The sequence below is a fragment of the Leptinotarsa decemlineata genome, unplaced genomic scaffold (genome assembly GCF_025532065.1).
Source record: "Leptinotarsa decemlineata unplaced genomic scaffold, Ldec_3_MD MMD2_tig00078422_RagTag_RagTag, whole genome shotgun sequence".
Classification (NCBI taxonomy): Eukaryota; Metazoa; Arthropoda; class Insecta; order Coleoptera; family Chrysomelidae; genus Leptinotarsa; species Leptinotarsa decemlineata.
In genome coordinates, this window is record NW_027412747.1 from 23,847,114 (window position 1) to 23,861,666 (window position 14,553).

The window sequence follows — 14,553 nt, forward strand, 5'->3', positions numbered from 1 at the left end:
ATACATTATCATCTGTCATTTTCGGACAAATTTTTTTTGCCTTTTAGCAGCACTGCTTTTACTGTGTCAGTATTCTGTCACAGTATACTATGCTGTGATTCTGTAACTATCAGAGTAATTACTCTGAGGTAGCTATACAAGTATACACGGAATCACAGCATACGGAATACTGTGCACTATGCTTCTGTTCTGTTGACATAAAACAGATGTTTGAATTTATTAAAAATTTCTTTTATATGGAAAGTAAGAGTAAATTTGGATATTCGACTTGCGAAAATTGGGAAAAAAGTCCTAATTGTATCATCCGTAGCAGATGGTAAACATTAAGATACCAAACTCAGTGCTTTCTGTATTTCTGTCAAAAGGTGAATTCTTGAAATATAGGACTTGTGTGAGATTGTTATTGTTTTTAATGTTGTGAAGTATATATGAGTAATCAAACCATTGTATTAGATTTAAGTATGTAAATAATGATATGCTATTGTAGAGGTATTTCGTGATTTATGTCGAGTGGCAAATGGTGAAGAAGCACAATTAAAACTACTAATATGGTAATAATGGAAAATTATCGTCTAGCTCAAAACAGTTTTCGTGAACTATGGCAGGAAATAGAAAAATGCCACTTAAGTTACCTAGAGATGGAAGAAATCCCAGAAAAAATAGACCAGCGAATGAAACTTGAAGGTGATCTGGACAGAATAATTTAAAAATAGAACCTATTTTTGTGTCAAAGCCATTTTTCAGTTTTGTTGGTCTTGGTCTGCGGGGTTTTGTATTATGATTTGTCTATAACTGTGGTAGATGTCAATGATGATGAGGCGATGGAAGCATCTCCAGTTGACTCCAGTGCATACTACATTCATTTTTGTACTCTGGTTTCATCTAGTAGCTCTGATTCTTGACAGGTACTTGAGTCTCTTCAAAAAGGATAATGTGAGTGCCTTCCCTGAGTGCAAGTTCCCTTACTGCTGATTTGTCAGTATGCCCAAGCAACAATATCTCTTGTGTTTGAAGAGCCGAGTACTTACACTTCTCTTCATGGTTCCAATGCAGACTGATTTCAAAGATTATAGGAGTTGTCAATTATCTTTATTTCTGCTCCCATGCTATCTTGAAGAATTCTAGAATTCTGTATTATTCAACAACAGCAAGTACCTCATACATTTTATTTTCCTCCAACTGATTAAACTAACATGAAGTTGTTGTTAAAGTTGTTGTGCTGTATTATCAGTGTAGTAGGGAAATAAAGTTGAGTTCAATCATACAGTGTGATTAATTATTGTCGAACTCACTGGATAAACATAACAATACCAAACAAATAAAACAAAATAACAATAGGTTTACAGGAAAGTCTCTGCGAAAGATTATCAATAGCTCTAAGTGTTTTTTTTGTACCAAAAATATTTATTTATTTATTTATCTATGTAACGGGCAGCAGGCAGCAGGTAGAGGAAAAATTTCCTCACTATAGGATACCAAACAGTTTCAATTACCCCCCTCGTATGTCATGGGTGGTGTTTGGGGTTTTTATTTAGATATCTTTCTTTGTGTGTTGGTGTCATGTACTTTCTATAACCCATTGTCCAATCTTCATTTCACCAGTACTTCCACATTTATGTGAACTTAACTCTACATGAATCAGGTCTATTAACTCAACCAACAGGATCAAAGCTATGTCTATAACTGATGTAATGAAACCGGAGTCCTAAACCCTAAATGATGTAATATGCACGTCGGGAATAAATAATCTACAGACCACTTCTAATAAACCGAGAAAGTATCTTTGACACAGGAATATTTGGCTGTGAAGGTTTACACTCTTAGAACTTATTTTGACTATTTCTTTTTCTTCCAGAGTATATTCAGGAATTTCTCTGCATTGCTGGAAATAACCAAAAATTCACTTTCACAGAAACCGAAGATGTTCTAGAACGTTCTGTCATTTCTAAAAAAGACTTCAGTGGCTACAAAGCATCTACAGGATTCAATGCTATTCAGCTTTATGCTGGCAATCTTCTTTCGCAACCTTGGAGAAAAGAATATCGTCAGATAAAGGTGAGGCCTCACTTGTAGCTGAAGAAATCTTTTCGAACAGAAGTTTTTCAGACTTACTGTGGATTCTACAAGCACCAAATCGAGGCCAACTTATATGGAGCAGAGAAACTGTTCCAAGCTATGGGTTACAAACTCTACAGTGACCGGCTTTTAGTTTTGGATGGCCCCATTTGTCCCGATCGTGTCAAGACAGTCTCCAAGGACTGCTTGGTTGCTTATGTTGAATGTCAGGCACGTCTAACAATTATTGTACTTTTTTGTTTTGCCAGAACATGAAATATATAATAGAAACGAATCGTCTGCTCTTTTAGCGTTATATTTTCGAATTTCATGTTTTGACAACTTTTTTTTACAGATTTGGAAGCTAATTTGGGAGGAGCTTTCTACCAGTTACAAAGCGACCTGGTACGAGGTACACGAATTCCGCAAGAACCACGCCTGCAGTCCGGAACAAGCCGTCAAAGCTCTCAAATACAAGCAGCACCAGCGTCAATATCAGGACCACGCTCGCGGCTTCCATCAAGGCTATGACGCGTTGACCGCGATTAGGACGCAGCCAATACCCGTCGCGAACATGGCTCCGACGGCAATATTGAATCACTCGTTCCCGCCAGTCAACAACCACCTGCATTTGGGGCTGCCTTCGGCGCCGGAATTTCAGTTCGCCGGTGGATGTTGTTCGAACTATCCTGCTTTCAGTCCCTCGTACGGGTACGTGGCGTACGCCGACGCATCTCCCAGACCGAGTTTGAACACGAACGGATACTATAACGGATTCGTTGCTCCTCAGGTATGATTATTTTCCATAGAAATATCAAGTTGACCATTTTTCAATGAATAATGGAAGCACTTCCATCTACAAAAAAATGAGATACCTGTGAAAGTTGAAATAATGTAAGCCAAGGTATAAAAAATTTGCCTATAAAAGTCATCATTTGATGTGCACTGCGAAAACTATTGATGTGCAATGTACATGAGAGAGAGAGAAAGAGAGGGAGAGAGATGAATACTTTTTCAATTGAAGAGATCAAAAATCTGAGCCGGTAGGCCGTGGTCGAATGAAACCTGAAGTACCGAACGTTTCGCTGGTACTGCAGCAGACATCATCAATGGTATTCGAGATATAACCTTCGTTTCCACACTCAAGACACATGCCGCTGATGATGTCTGCTGCAGTAGCAGATGAAACATTTCGTACCTCAGATTCCATTGGACCCCTGCCAACCAACCCGTATTTTTATAAATCTATGAGTCTATGTTCTCATACATACTTTTTCATCTCAGAAAAATACAGTTTTATGGACAAAACGTTCTTATGAAACCAAGGTCTAATGTACTCCAGCAGAAACCAGATGTAAATACAATATGAAATACATACAGGGGCTAACATAAGTACGGTAAAATATTTAAGTGACGTATTCCTGAGACAATTTTAAGAAAAAAAGTTACAGGGTAATTCGACCCCTACCATTGGGATTTCCTAAACTAAAGGAGATACGTCGAAGCTTAAATTGGGGTTAAGTTGCGTTTTTTTTGTGCTTAACAAAATACTGTTTTGAAACTTGGAAAATTCCGAAATAAACCGAAAGACGGAATTTTCTTTTTTTTTTCTAGCGTTATTTGACAACATTGCTCAAAACCAAAGACAAATTTTCATTGATACTTTTTTTTCAGCTAAACGTTTACATGTTCAGATTTACTATCCAACGTTTCGTCTTCTGGCAATTATCATCAACTTTTTTATCTATTATGGGCGCTATATTGTTTTTTTTAACAGAAAAATAATGATTCTCATTCTGATTTCATTCATTATTTCAGTATAATTTGTTATGATTAGATTTTCTGAAATCACAGGTATTAAAAAAAAAATTCATCTGAGATGGTCATGACTCCATTGAATGACTCCATGGATGACATAAGCAGATCAAGCTTATTCCGTGACATTGAAAAATCGTAATTCATGAATGAAGTGTGTGTATTTTCTATAATGTTATCCAATTTGGTACTGAAGAGCCTTAGGGCAAGTGTCTTAAGGCGAAACATCGGTGTATACCAGTGAGGATGGCAGTGTTCTATGTAAGTGCAATTTGTTACCATTCGTTTAAAGTAGAACTCATGTGAATGATATCTGATTTTTATTCTACAACAAATGTTTGAAATACAAACTGAGTAGAGAAAAGTATCTTCTGTATAATTCAGTGTTCATATAGAAGTATTAGTTTCGAAAGAATTTTTTCTTTCGTATAATTCAATGTTTATATGAAAGTATCTGTTTCAGGAGGACTTTCTTTCAGTTTGTGTCTGAAAGTTACTTCTTTGCATGATTTACACATCCATGTATAGAGTTACTTCCTTCCTTTCTTTGGAAGACTCCCTCATCCTTCTTTTTTTGTATCAAGATGGAGTAATAGAAAGCCAAAAACTTTCTTTCCCAAAAATTAATCACTCCTAAAAAATATAACCCCTTCAATTCAAAGTTTAATTTATTTAAACTTATGGTTTTTGGATACACCCTTTGTGTACTTTTTTCACTATTTCAGTTTTTATGATGTTCCAAATAGTTTTAATGACATTTTCAGAATGTTTAATTTTACTTTCATTGAAAGTTTTACGTGAGTACGTTAACATTTTATTATATACATTTTTACTAAGTCTATATGTATCTTTGTTATTTTCAGTCGGGTGGTTTTTATAAAAGTCATATAGAAACAGTACATGCTCTCCAGCTCTAAAAACTTCCCGTGTTACCCAGTTTGTATTGTTAGTTTTATATTGCTTTATGAAAGTTAAAGGAAAGGAGTTGTTAAAATGGTAAAAGAAAGTCTCATGGAAATTATTATATTTTGTATTAGCAGTTTCTTCAATAAACACACTACGCCATTTCTCGAGTTCCAAAAATCCATTTAATTTAATTTAGAACGCGGAAACCTATCTTCGGTTCGTAAGAAACGAATTCGAGGAATATATGGATACATTTCCCCTTGTTGATTATAACAGCTGCTGGTTTCAGCACGACGGGCCTCTTCAATGAAAATGTGTTTTTGGTTTTGAGTCAAATAACGCTAAAAAAAATAAAAACAAAAATTCCGATTTTCAGTTTTTTTCGGATATTTCAGGAAATTCTCGGAATTTTTCATGTTTCAAAACAGTATTTGTTTCACAAAAATCGCATTTTTCCCTAATTTAAGCTTCGGCATATCACCTGTAGTTTAGGAAATCCCAATGGTGGAGGTCAAATTTGAATTACCCTGTATAAACTTGTGTCCCGGTATTGTAATGTTCTCAGCAACTTCACTTAGCGCCCTAGGAGCTAAGTAATATGTATCGGACACAAATTTATATACACTTTTTTCGTAAAATTGTCTCAGGAATATGTCACTTGAATATTTCAACGTACTTATATTACACCCTGTATAGCAAAAACAGCGAGCAAAAAAATAAATTTACTTTCTGAATAATTTACAGCCCACTCTACAGATGACTTTCATGGGAAAATACCACCCATCTTTCTCCTGTTCAATCCTTGATGCTAGATATTATTTTTTGACAGTATTTGTAGAATTCTGATACAGCTCAACATTATATGAGATTCTCAGCAATATATCAGTCTACTGTGGCATTAGAATACCTTCATATACTGTCACTCTATCTCCCTCATTTTTGAAGATGTGAACGAATTTTTGCAATAGTTTTTCTATAGTATATTCGCATATAACTCAATATTTTATCATAAGTTTATTCTTTCAGCCCTCTCCGCAATATACCGTACCCACCGCGAAGCTCATAGAAGTCGAATCGCAGATGGCCTCCTCCCAACAGGCCGTTACCCTTGACAGACCAGCGCACAAATCCAGGCATTCAGAATATATCAACAACGAATCATACAAGACCAGGAACAAAAACGAAAACTTCCGGAATAACTTTGCTGACGAAGCTTCAGACAAGAACGGGTCGCAATTTGAAGATTGGGAGTATGTCTACCGCAACCTCGAAAGTCAAGGATACTCAAAGGATTTGGGGGAGCGCGGCGATGTCCTGAGCCCGAATTCGGCGCGTTCGGCCAAGGAGTCGAAGAAAATAAAGGCCACCAATCTGGACGAGGCGCTGAACAACCTTAGCATCAACGAGAGGACCAAGTACAGTGACGTGCTCAAGAGGGGAGATGGCGAGAAGAGCAGAAACGTTGAAGTGGGCAAGGTCGAAAAGCGAACGTCTCCGAGTAGTAGCTACGATAATTTGAGCCCAGCGCAGACGAAAAAGCCTGCTCAAAAAAGCAACTCGATTGCTGAATATGTCAAAACGAAGACCCTTCCTCGCGAAAAGGCCACAACCTCGGCTGACAAGCCGTCAAACAGTAGGAATCTCGATTCGATCAAGGTCAAGGAAGACAAAATAAAAAAGAAGACGACTGCTGGCAGTAAAGCCGAAGACGACAGATGGCACTGTAAAGCGTGCACGTTCCTAAACGGCACTGAGAAGGATATCTGCGAGATGTGCGGAAAAACTCGATTTGCTGCGCTTGAGCAACCCATGGAAGTAGGCGGGGCAGAGTGTTCCAAATGCACCCTCGTCAATCCTAAGAGCAAGACTACTTGCGATGCCTGTGGGGCCAGTTTGTTGGGTTCGCCGACGTATATTTGAAATTGCGTGTATGAACGTGTTGAGAGAAAAGCAGATGTAAATCTGATCTTGTTTTGGGGTTGGTCCTTGGTCAAGTTCGGAACCGTTGGAGTAGATAACTCATGCTTCTGCTAGTTTTACTTAAAATATTGGAGTGTAATCGAAGCAGAAAGGAAATTTGAATGTTATGTTGATTTGAGAGTCTATAAAGTGTTTTTGTTTAATTCATTGAAACTTTATGGAATTTACTAGGTTTTGTGCTTTTTTTGAATTAGCGTCTCGTATAGTTATAATATTTCTCAATTGTTTCAAAAGTGACAACCTAGAATCCAAGAGCTAGCAGATCTTTGTCTATTGGTAAAGTCAATATGTTGACAACAAAGCACTATGTAAAAGTTGTAGTGCTTGAAAGTTTTCGTAATACGTGATTTATTACATAGTGAATAATTTTACCAAACGTGAATGAAATATTAGCTTTTTCGATCGTGATAGAGGTTTGCTTTTGAATCAGAGTGATGATCAAGTATTATCAAGATGGGCTCATACTTTCAAAGTAGAATTTCAAAGTAAAAGGTATTAAAGATCTGGAACCCTAAAGATGAATCCTCTACTTTTCTGTTCATAAATTAACCTCAAAATAGAACAAGTTTAACAAAAATAAATCTGCTTACCATAATTTTCTCTTGTAATTTCATGCAATTAATCTCTAACCGTATTCATTTTTATTATAGAGAGAATTTTTACTCAACAAACTTACTTTCAGATTATTTTGAAAGTAGTTACAGTGACCAACGACTTACGTATAACAAAACTCAATGTTCACTACAGACAATCTCCCTGTAGTAATATTCAACCTTCTCGACATATTTAATAGCATTTGTCAATTAAAAGATGAACGCAGCTGTGGATCAGATGGCATTCCACCGTGTTTCCTAAAACGCTGTTCTTTTATGTTGAGCGTACTGCTTTAGATAACATTTATTCATCTGATTTCTATAAAAAAAATCGGGAATTGTCAGTTTGATACATCTACCAGCCGGGGTCGAAGATAGTTTTATATACACTGGTCAATATATTCAGGAATCCATTTCAATTTGATAGAACACTAATTGTATGCTAGCTGAATTTCACATTATGTCCCATTAGGGTTGTGTCAGCAGTTTTACAAGGATCACATCTTGGTCCATCACTATCACATTTGAACTGTAATGACTTGTGTAACACAATATAATACTCTATTTATGTATCATTTGCGGATGATCTATCACAAAAACTCGCCGAGTTTAACCCAGAAAATGAGAATTATTGTTCCCATGTTGCCTTCTTGAATAAAATTGCAATATTTTTTTGAATGATATTCATTGAGAGCCATTGGCCATTAGTATCATTTGATATAACGATTTGCAGTTGAGGGTCTCGAATTAAATGTAAAATACATGGTTAGTTCCCGGTGAAAGACCTAGGGTTTTGAAAGTGCTATTGAAAAGATTCATGGCCATCTGTTTTGAATAAAAGTCTACAAAATAATTTGGAATATGCATACAGCCACACTGTTATACAATTCTATAAAACCATAATTGCTTACCAATTAGTAGTATTCATTATCAAATAAAGACTTGTTTCAATTAACTCAAACTGATATGAACTCTTGAACTATACATTTTTTTCTTTAGAACAAGACAAAATTAAATGTTATAAACTTTCGAACAAGAAATAAAATATGATGCATTAAAACAAAATAAAGAAATAAAAATTCCACCAAAACGAAATTAGGTGAAAACTCAATAAAGAAATTTCGTATAATCCCATACGCTGACACGTAACCGCATCTCGCCCGGATCTTATCGCTCTATCTCGGCCAATAGCCGACGTGGAAGGCATCAGTTACGAAATGTCCCTTGTTGGCTTCTTTTCTGTCGTGGTACACGACGGCGAATAGCTGGCATTGCCTCTCTTTTGAAACCGTGTTTTCGACCATACAAGTTTAGAATCCAAACGCCAAAGCTTTGTGCAACTCTCTCGACTGTATTCGAAATACGTTTTTGACGAAGTCAGCCCCTATAATCTGTTCTTGGAGACAAGTACCCCAAGTGTTTTCCTGATAGTTTTTATTTTCCCAATGTTGAGTGGCAGCGTGAGGAAAGAGTGGATATTTTTGGTAATGTGGTCTTCGACATGATGAATGCTCGGCTTAAGTTGTCCCTCAAAGATGTGACTTATTGGTCCTTCTGGTTATCATTGCCCATAGTATGCTACATAACATTTCATAAATCTAGATCGGACCGAACGGGGTGCCCGTGTCGACGTTAACTTCTTGGTATTTTGATTTTATTAATTATCAATGTTCTTTTATTCACCTCTATATTTTTCTGTTCCAGAATTGCATGTGCAATTTTTTTACCTAGATGTACAATGAAAGTTTTGTAATAATAGAGAAGTAATGACTTGATTAACTAATAGGTAATATTAACTGTGTGGTAATGTTATTGTAAAGACTGATGTCTAATTGATACCAGCATATATTCCATGTTTATAAAACAAAACAGGAGATTAATATTATTTATTGATTCAAACAAGCTTGTAAATCTATATTTCTACACTGGTCATTGACAATGGATTACCCTAATTACCCTAATTTGATATATACTTGAAGTCACTATTCTTTTAGGTTAATCACCTTGAACGATATCACGGAGTTTTAACTGGAAATATCTACTCATAAGTAGGTGATGGAAACAGTAGATGATAGTTGGCAGAAACATAAATCTTCAACACTTTAGTGCTTCCTTTAGTTCTATCTTTAAATGAAAATAATACATTGTTTACTGTAGAAAGTAGCAGTTTTTTGACTATAGACTCTACTGATTTTTTAACTCTTGCTTTTTATCAAATATAACAAAGTATGGATTGTTATTTTTTGACATAGTACTTTGTGTTGTTATGCTATTCTGAGAAATCATAATGAATTGTTCTGTTAGATATATACTTTTATTTATTGAATTTTAGAAAATAAATTTGAGAAACAATATGATTATCCGAATTTTTGTCTCAAATCTCTAATGCGTTAGGTGATTCGTTTTAAAATCTGCTAAAAACATTCTTGTGTTTCCGTTAATCAGCTCTCGCCTCCTTAGTAGTTTTAATCATCTGATGATGCTAAATTGGTAAGTGAAACGCGCATCGTGGACGAATCGATGTTCCTTACTGTAAGTTTTTCAAGAATTCAGTTGAAGTTGATATTTCCATTTTAAACCTGTCACCTTAGCAATAGAAATGTATGTCAAAAGAAATACAGCTATTCACAATTGAGGCAATCAAGTTAATTTCAGCTTATCAAATCGACAAAAGATTGTTTGCCGAAACGTCGACCACTAAAGAAAGATAAGTAAAAGAGGTCCACTGGAACTTCAAGATTTTACTTTCGTCCTCGCAGTAAATGCACATATCACTGATATCTGCCTTAGTAGTTGACATAACATTTGGTACTATAGGTTCCATTCAACCAAGGCCTTCTAGATGCAGATGCAATTTCAAATAAACATAGAAACCTTTTTTGGGGGAAAGAGCTAATTTGTTTACTGTTATTGGCGAATAACTGTTTCTATGTAATTAGATAGAATTGCTTTATCTATTATGGGGCATTCTTGATTTTTACCAACAAATTCCAAGAGTGTCTTGCCACAATTGGCTCTCGGCGGTATCCCATGTGCTATGCGGAGTTCAATGTTCAATGCGTTGTATTTTCTAAAATATCCTATATCACGAGAGTGAAGGAAAACATATTCATTATTATTCAAATATTAGCACGAAATGGTCATAAACTATGAGAATAAAAAAAATGCGTCATTTACGTGACTTCTTCTTCTTCTTTTCGATTCAGTGGCCTCAGCAACTAAGGCTATCCGGCCAGTTGTTAACGAACGTTGCTGTAAAGTCCAAATGTGGCCACACTTAAGTGGACCTAGGGCGGGCCCATCCACACTTGGGTTGAAATTGTTATCCAGGAACTTGTTAAGCACAGTAAGCTAAAAATAATCTAGTTATATCATACAGGTGAAACAATGGTTGCCCATGCACTACGAAGACATCGCACTAGCAAGCACATAGATTTATTCGCAAAGTAAGCAGAGTCTATTCAGAAGGTAAGCACAACTATCGTCAATGATCTACACTGTCAGCGCAAATCCATCTGTTACAGCTTAAGGTGGGAGGAGGTAAGGAAGGAATGCAATGCCTTTAAGTTATGTATATTTAAATATTCAAATAAAATCTCATGTAAGGACAGCGGGCCCTGTTGCTTGTTCATCCTATGGATGGAGGTATGTAATGAACGAATATTGGCTTGGTTTTGAGTACACACAAAGAAAATGTGCCACAGATCCTGCGTTTCCCCACACTCGCATCTGTCGTGCTCCTTTATTCGAATTTTGTGAAGGTGTGCCATAGTTAAGAAATGATTACTGCGCATTCTAGTTATAGTTGTGATAATATCCCGTGGACATGTCGTGAAAGTATTGAACCAAGGCTTTTTCAACGGAGCTGGTATTGATGAGTGATATGTAACGCCTTTGTGTTGTCCTAGTCGGGAGTATTCTGTTGACCAGCTGATCCATAAATTCGACTTTATCTCGGGAAGAAATTCACGAAAATCGGCTTGAGGGTGGTTTGTAGGCTCAATGTACCGTCCCATCGACGCAAGACGGTCAGCTGTATCGTTGCCAGGAATGTAACAATGACTCGGTATCCACACGAGGGCAATAGCAATGCCACTGTGAACAGCCTGTAAGACATATCTTTTGGTTTGTAGCGATAAAAGGTCACTGTGAGCCGAAATTGCAGTTTGTGTTATTTTAAGTAGTGCACTTTTGGAATCACTAAAAATCACAACCCGTCGGAAACTCTGGTCAAGAATAAGGCGTAGTGCTTCCTTGATGGCCCATATTTCCGCAGCACATATGGAGAAGTAAGAGGGAAGGCTAGCACTGACTTTGGCAATAGTTGGCGAGAAGATTCCATAACCTACACGTCCAGAGGTATCCTTGGATCCGTCCGTATAGAAGTGGGTGTAATTTGGAAACTTTAAATTAGCCAATCGAGCGAATTCTGCTTTATTATTGTTTTGCTTCGATAGGTCAAATTCTGTGAAAAACAATGGTGAGGCAAGAGTGTCCATACCAATCATAAAACAAGGAAGAGTTGGGAGAAGTAGAATGTGATTTAATTTCTGGGAAAGTGATTGGTATGCTTCAAGTATCGCAGGGATATTGCTTCGGCGCCAGTACTGAGGGTCTCGCAGGAAGGTATCATGTAATTCCATGATAATGTGTATAACAGGATTACGGTATGATAAAAGTTTTGCTACCCATTTGTGGGCTAACCAAAGTCGTCGAGTAGCTAAAGGACACTCCCTTCCCTCCGACAATAATACATTTATGGGGGTAGATCGCATTAAACCTAAAGCAATTCGCAAGGCTTGGTATTGCAGTCGATCCAATTGTAAGGTAACCTGTTTGGAACAGCGACTCAAGAAAATGCTCCCATTATCCAAGTGTGAACGGATCAGAGCTCGATATAAAAGGAGAAGGGTCGATGGTGCAGCCCCCCACCAAGTTCTACATAAGGATCGTAAAATATTAATGCCTTTTTGTGCTCGCATACTGATCATGTTAACGTGCGGCTTCCATGAAAGGTTTCTGTCAAATATCACACCCAAATACATTATTTGTGAACTCCATGTTAGTGGACTATGATTGACAAGTATAGACCGATGACAAGATACCAACTCGCGGCCCTCCCTGAATAATAGAGCTTTACATTTATTTACTGATAGATGTAGACCATTATCCTGCAAAAATGAAGTCAAGTTATCAATAGAAGAGTTAAGCTGGTCAATAATAATATCCACATTGGAACCAGTACCAACTAAAGCATAGTCGTCCGCATAACCTAGAAGTAACACATCCTCACCTACAATATTTTTAATAGGGTCACAATAAATGTTGAAAAGTAAGGGGCTAAGAGGTGAGCCTTGTGGAAGTCCCTTATAAGCTGGCTTAGGTCCTACCATGCATCCACTGGAGGGTTCGATCACACATATTTGTCGGTCCCTTATAAAGGAAAATATGAGATCGGATAAGTCTAGCGGTATACCATATTCGGAGAGACGTTGGCTTAATTTTGGGATGACAACATTGTCATATGCTGAAGAGATGTCAATGAGTACTACCACAGCAAATTCATTTACGGCTACACTAGCCGCCACTTTAGAATATAGAGCCCCCAGATTATCTTGTACTCCTCTTCCCTTCCGAAAGCCATACTGAAATGGATTAAGAAGTTGACGATTCTCCATGTACCATTCCATGCGATTTTTGATCATTGTTTCTAAAACCTTTCCAGGACAAGAGGTAAGCGAAATTGGACGCCACCCTGCAATACTACCTAGATCTTTCCCTGGTTTAGGTATAGGATATACTAGCTGCGTTTTCCACGCACTCGGCACTGTTGTTTAGTTCAGTAAAAGCTGATTGAAGAAATTGAAAAGACTCTGGACACCCCACCCCGTTCAGGTAAATGAGTAAGCATACTGTATGTGATCGAGTCGGTCCCTGGGGCTGAGTCTCGTTTATTCTGAATTGCCAGTGAAAATTCCTCCATAGTGAACGGTGGACTAGGAGCTGAACTGTAATTCCTTATTGGGAACTGGAAGTCGAATGTTGGTTGCGTTAGAGAATGAAGGAAATCTTCGGCTATATTAGAATTCAGAGAAGGACCTCGACGTATGTTAATCCTAGATCTCGAGAATGCCCTAACAGAAGACCATACTTTGGAAATAGGCGTGGAAGGGGATAATCGTGAACAGAAATCATGAAATCCGTTTTTTTTATTTTTTCGTAAGGTCATTCGGGTTAGTGCCCTAATGCGCTTGACCTCGACAAAATTTTCCAGAGAAGGGAAAGATTTATATTTCGAAAATGCAGCCTTGCGTTTAGAAATTGCGTCCGAGCATTCCTGATTCCACCATGGATGTTGAGGTTTCCGGATCGTGTACTTGAACTTCTTAGGAATAGCAGCATCCGCAGCCGTTAAAATGTACTTTTCCAACTCTTCATATGGGATATGTTGATACGGAATACTTGTCTCCAAAACCAAGGTATATTTATTCCAGTCGGCTTTACGGATATTATACTGTGTTCGTTGTGATTCAGTAGAAACGGATTCCTGCATTTTTGTCTGAAACGAGCAAACAACTGGAAAATGATCACTCATGCCTGCGTCGGGTATGAGTTCCCACTGTAGCTGAAACGAAATTAAACGAGAACAAATGGCAATGTCCGGTGCACTCACATTATGTCCTGGAGAAACAAAACGCGTTCCTCTTCCATCATTCAATTGTGTCCACCCATTCGAATCAATGAGGTTATATAAAATGACTCCGTTGCGATTGTTAGAAGTTGAACCCCAGGCTAGATGTTGGCCATTGAGGTCTCCTAGTAAGAGAAATGGTTTACAAGATGATTGTATCATCTGAAGTAATATATTCGGCAGAAGGTGCCAAGTAAATTGTGAATACGCTAAAATTATCTAATTCTATCCCCAAACCTTGCATTTTACGAGGAAGCTGAATATGAGACAAATCCAGAACATTATATGCCAGTTGTGACCGAACAAATAAAGCTATCCCGCCTTTACCATCATCCCTATCCTGTCTCATGCAATCATAACCGGCAATGGAAACGATATGTTCCTTCTTTAACCAGGTTTCATTTAGAGCTATAATACCAATATTGTAGTCTCTAAAATGAACAAAGTGAAAGCTATGAAAAAGAATCCTTTTTTCGTGTCATTCACTTACTTTGGCGTTTGAGTATTTACCGT

General features: G+C 37.3%; 2 protein-coding genes across 3 annotated transcripts; one reads left to right on the forward strand and one right to left on the reverse strand.

Annotated features, from left to right (window-relative positions):
• Positions 1-101: 101 nt before the first annotated feature.
• On the forward strand, positions 102-9,706 carry tamo (PUB and ZnF_RBZ domain-containing protein tamozhennic). Of its 2 annotated transcripts, none has more exons than XM_023170200.2 (6): positions 102-432; positions 488-684; positions 1,856-2,055; positions 2,107-2,286; positions 2,411-2,845; positions 5,803-9,706. In XM_023170200.2, exons 2-6 carry the CDS (start codon positions 549-551, stop codon positions 6,694-6,696), a joined length of 1,845 nt encoding a protein of 614 aa, XP_023025968.2. In that variant the 5' UTR covers positions 102-432; positions 488-548; the 3' UTR covers positions 6,697-9,706. The 2 variants fall into 2 exon arrangements, with proteins under 2 accessions (XP_023025968.2, XP_023025967.2); XM_023170199.2 differs by having other exon boundaries at positions 103-365.
• Positions 9,707-9,857: 151 nt separating this feature from the next.
• LOC141487331 (uncharacterized) lies at positions 9,858-14,495 on the reverse strand. The gene has a single exon (XM_074186270.1). The coding sequence runs from the start codon at positions 13,052-13,054 to the stop codon at positions 10,868-10,870; it is 2,187 nt and encodes a 728-aa protein (XP_074042371.1). The 5' UTR covers positions 13,055-14,495; the 3' UTR covers positions 9,858-10,867.
• Positions 14,496-14,553: the final 58 nt, after the last annotated feature.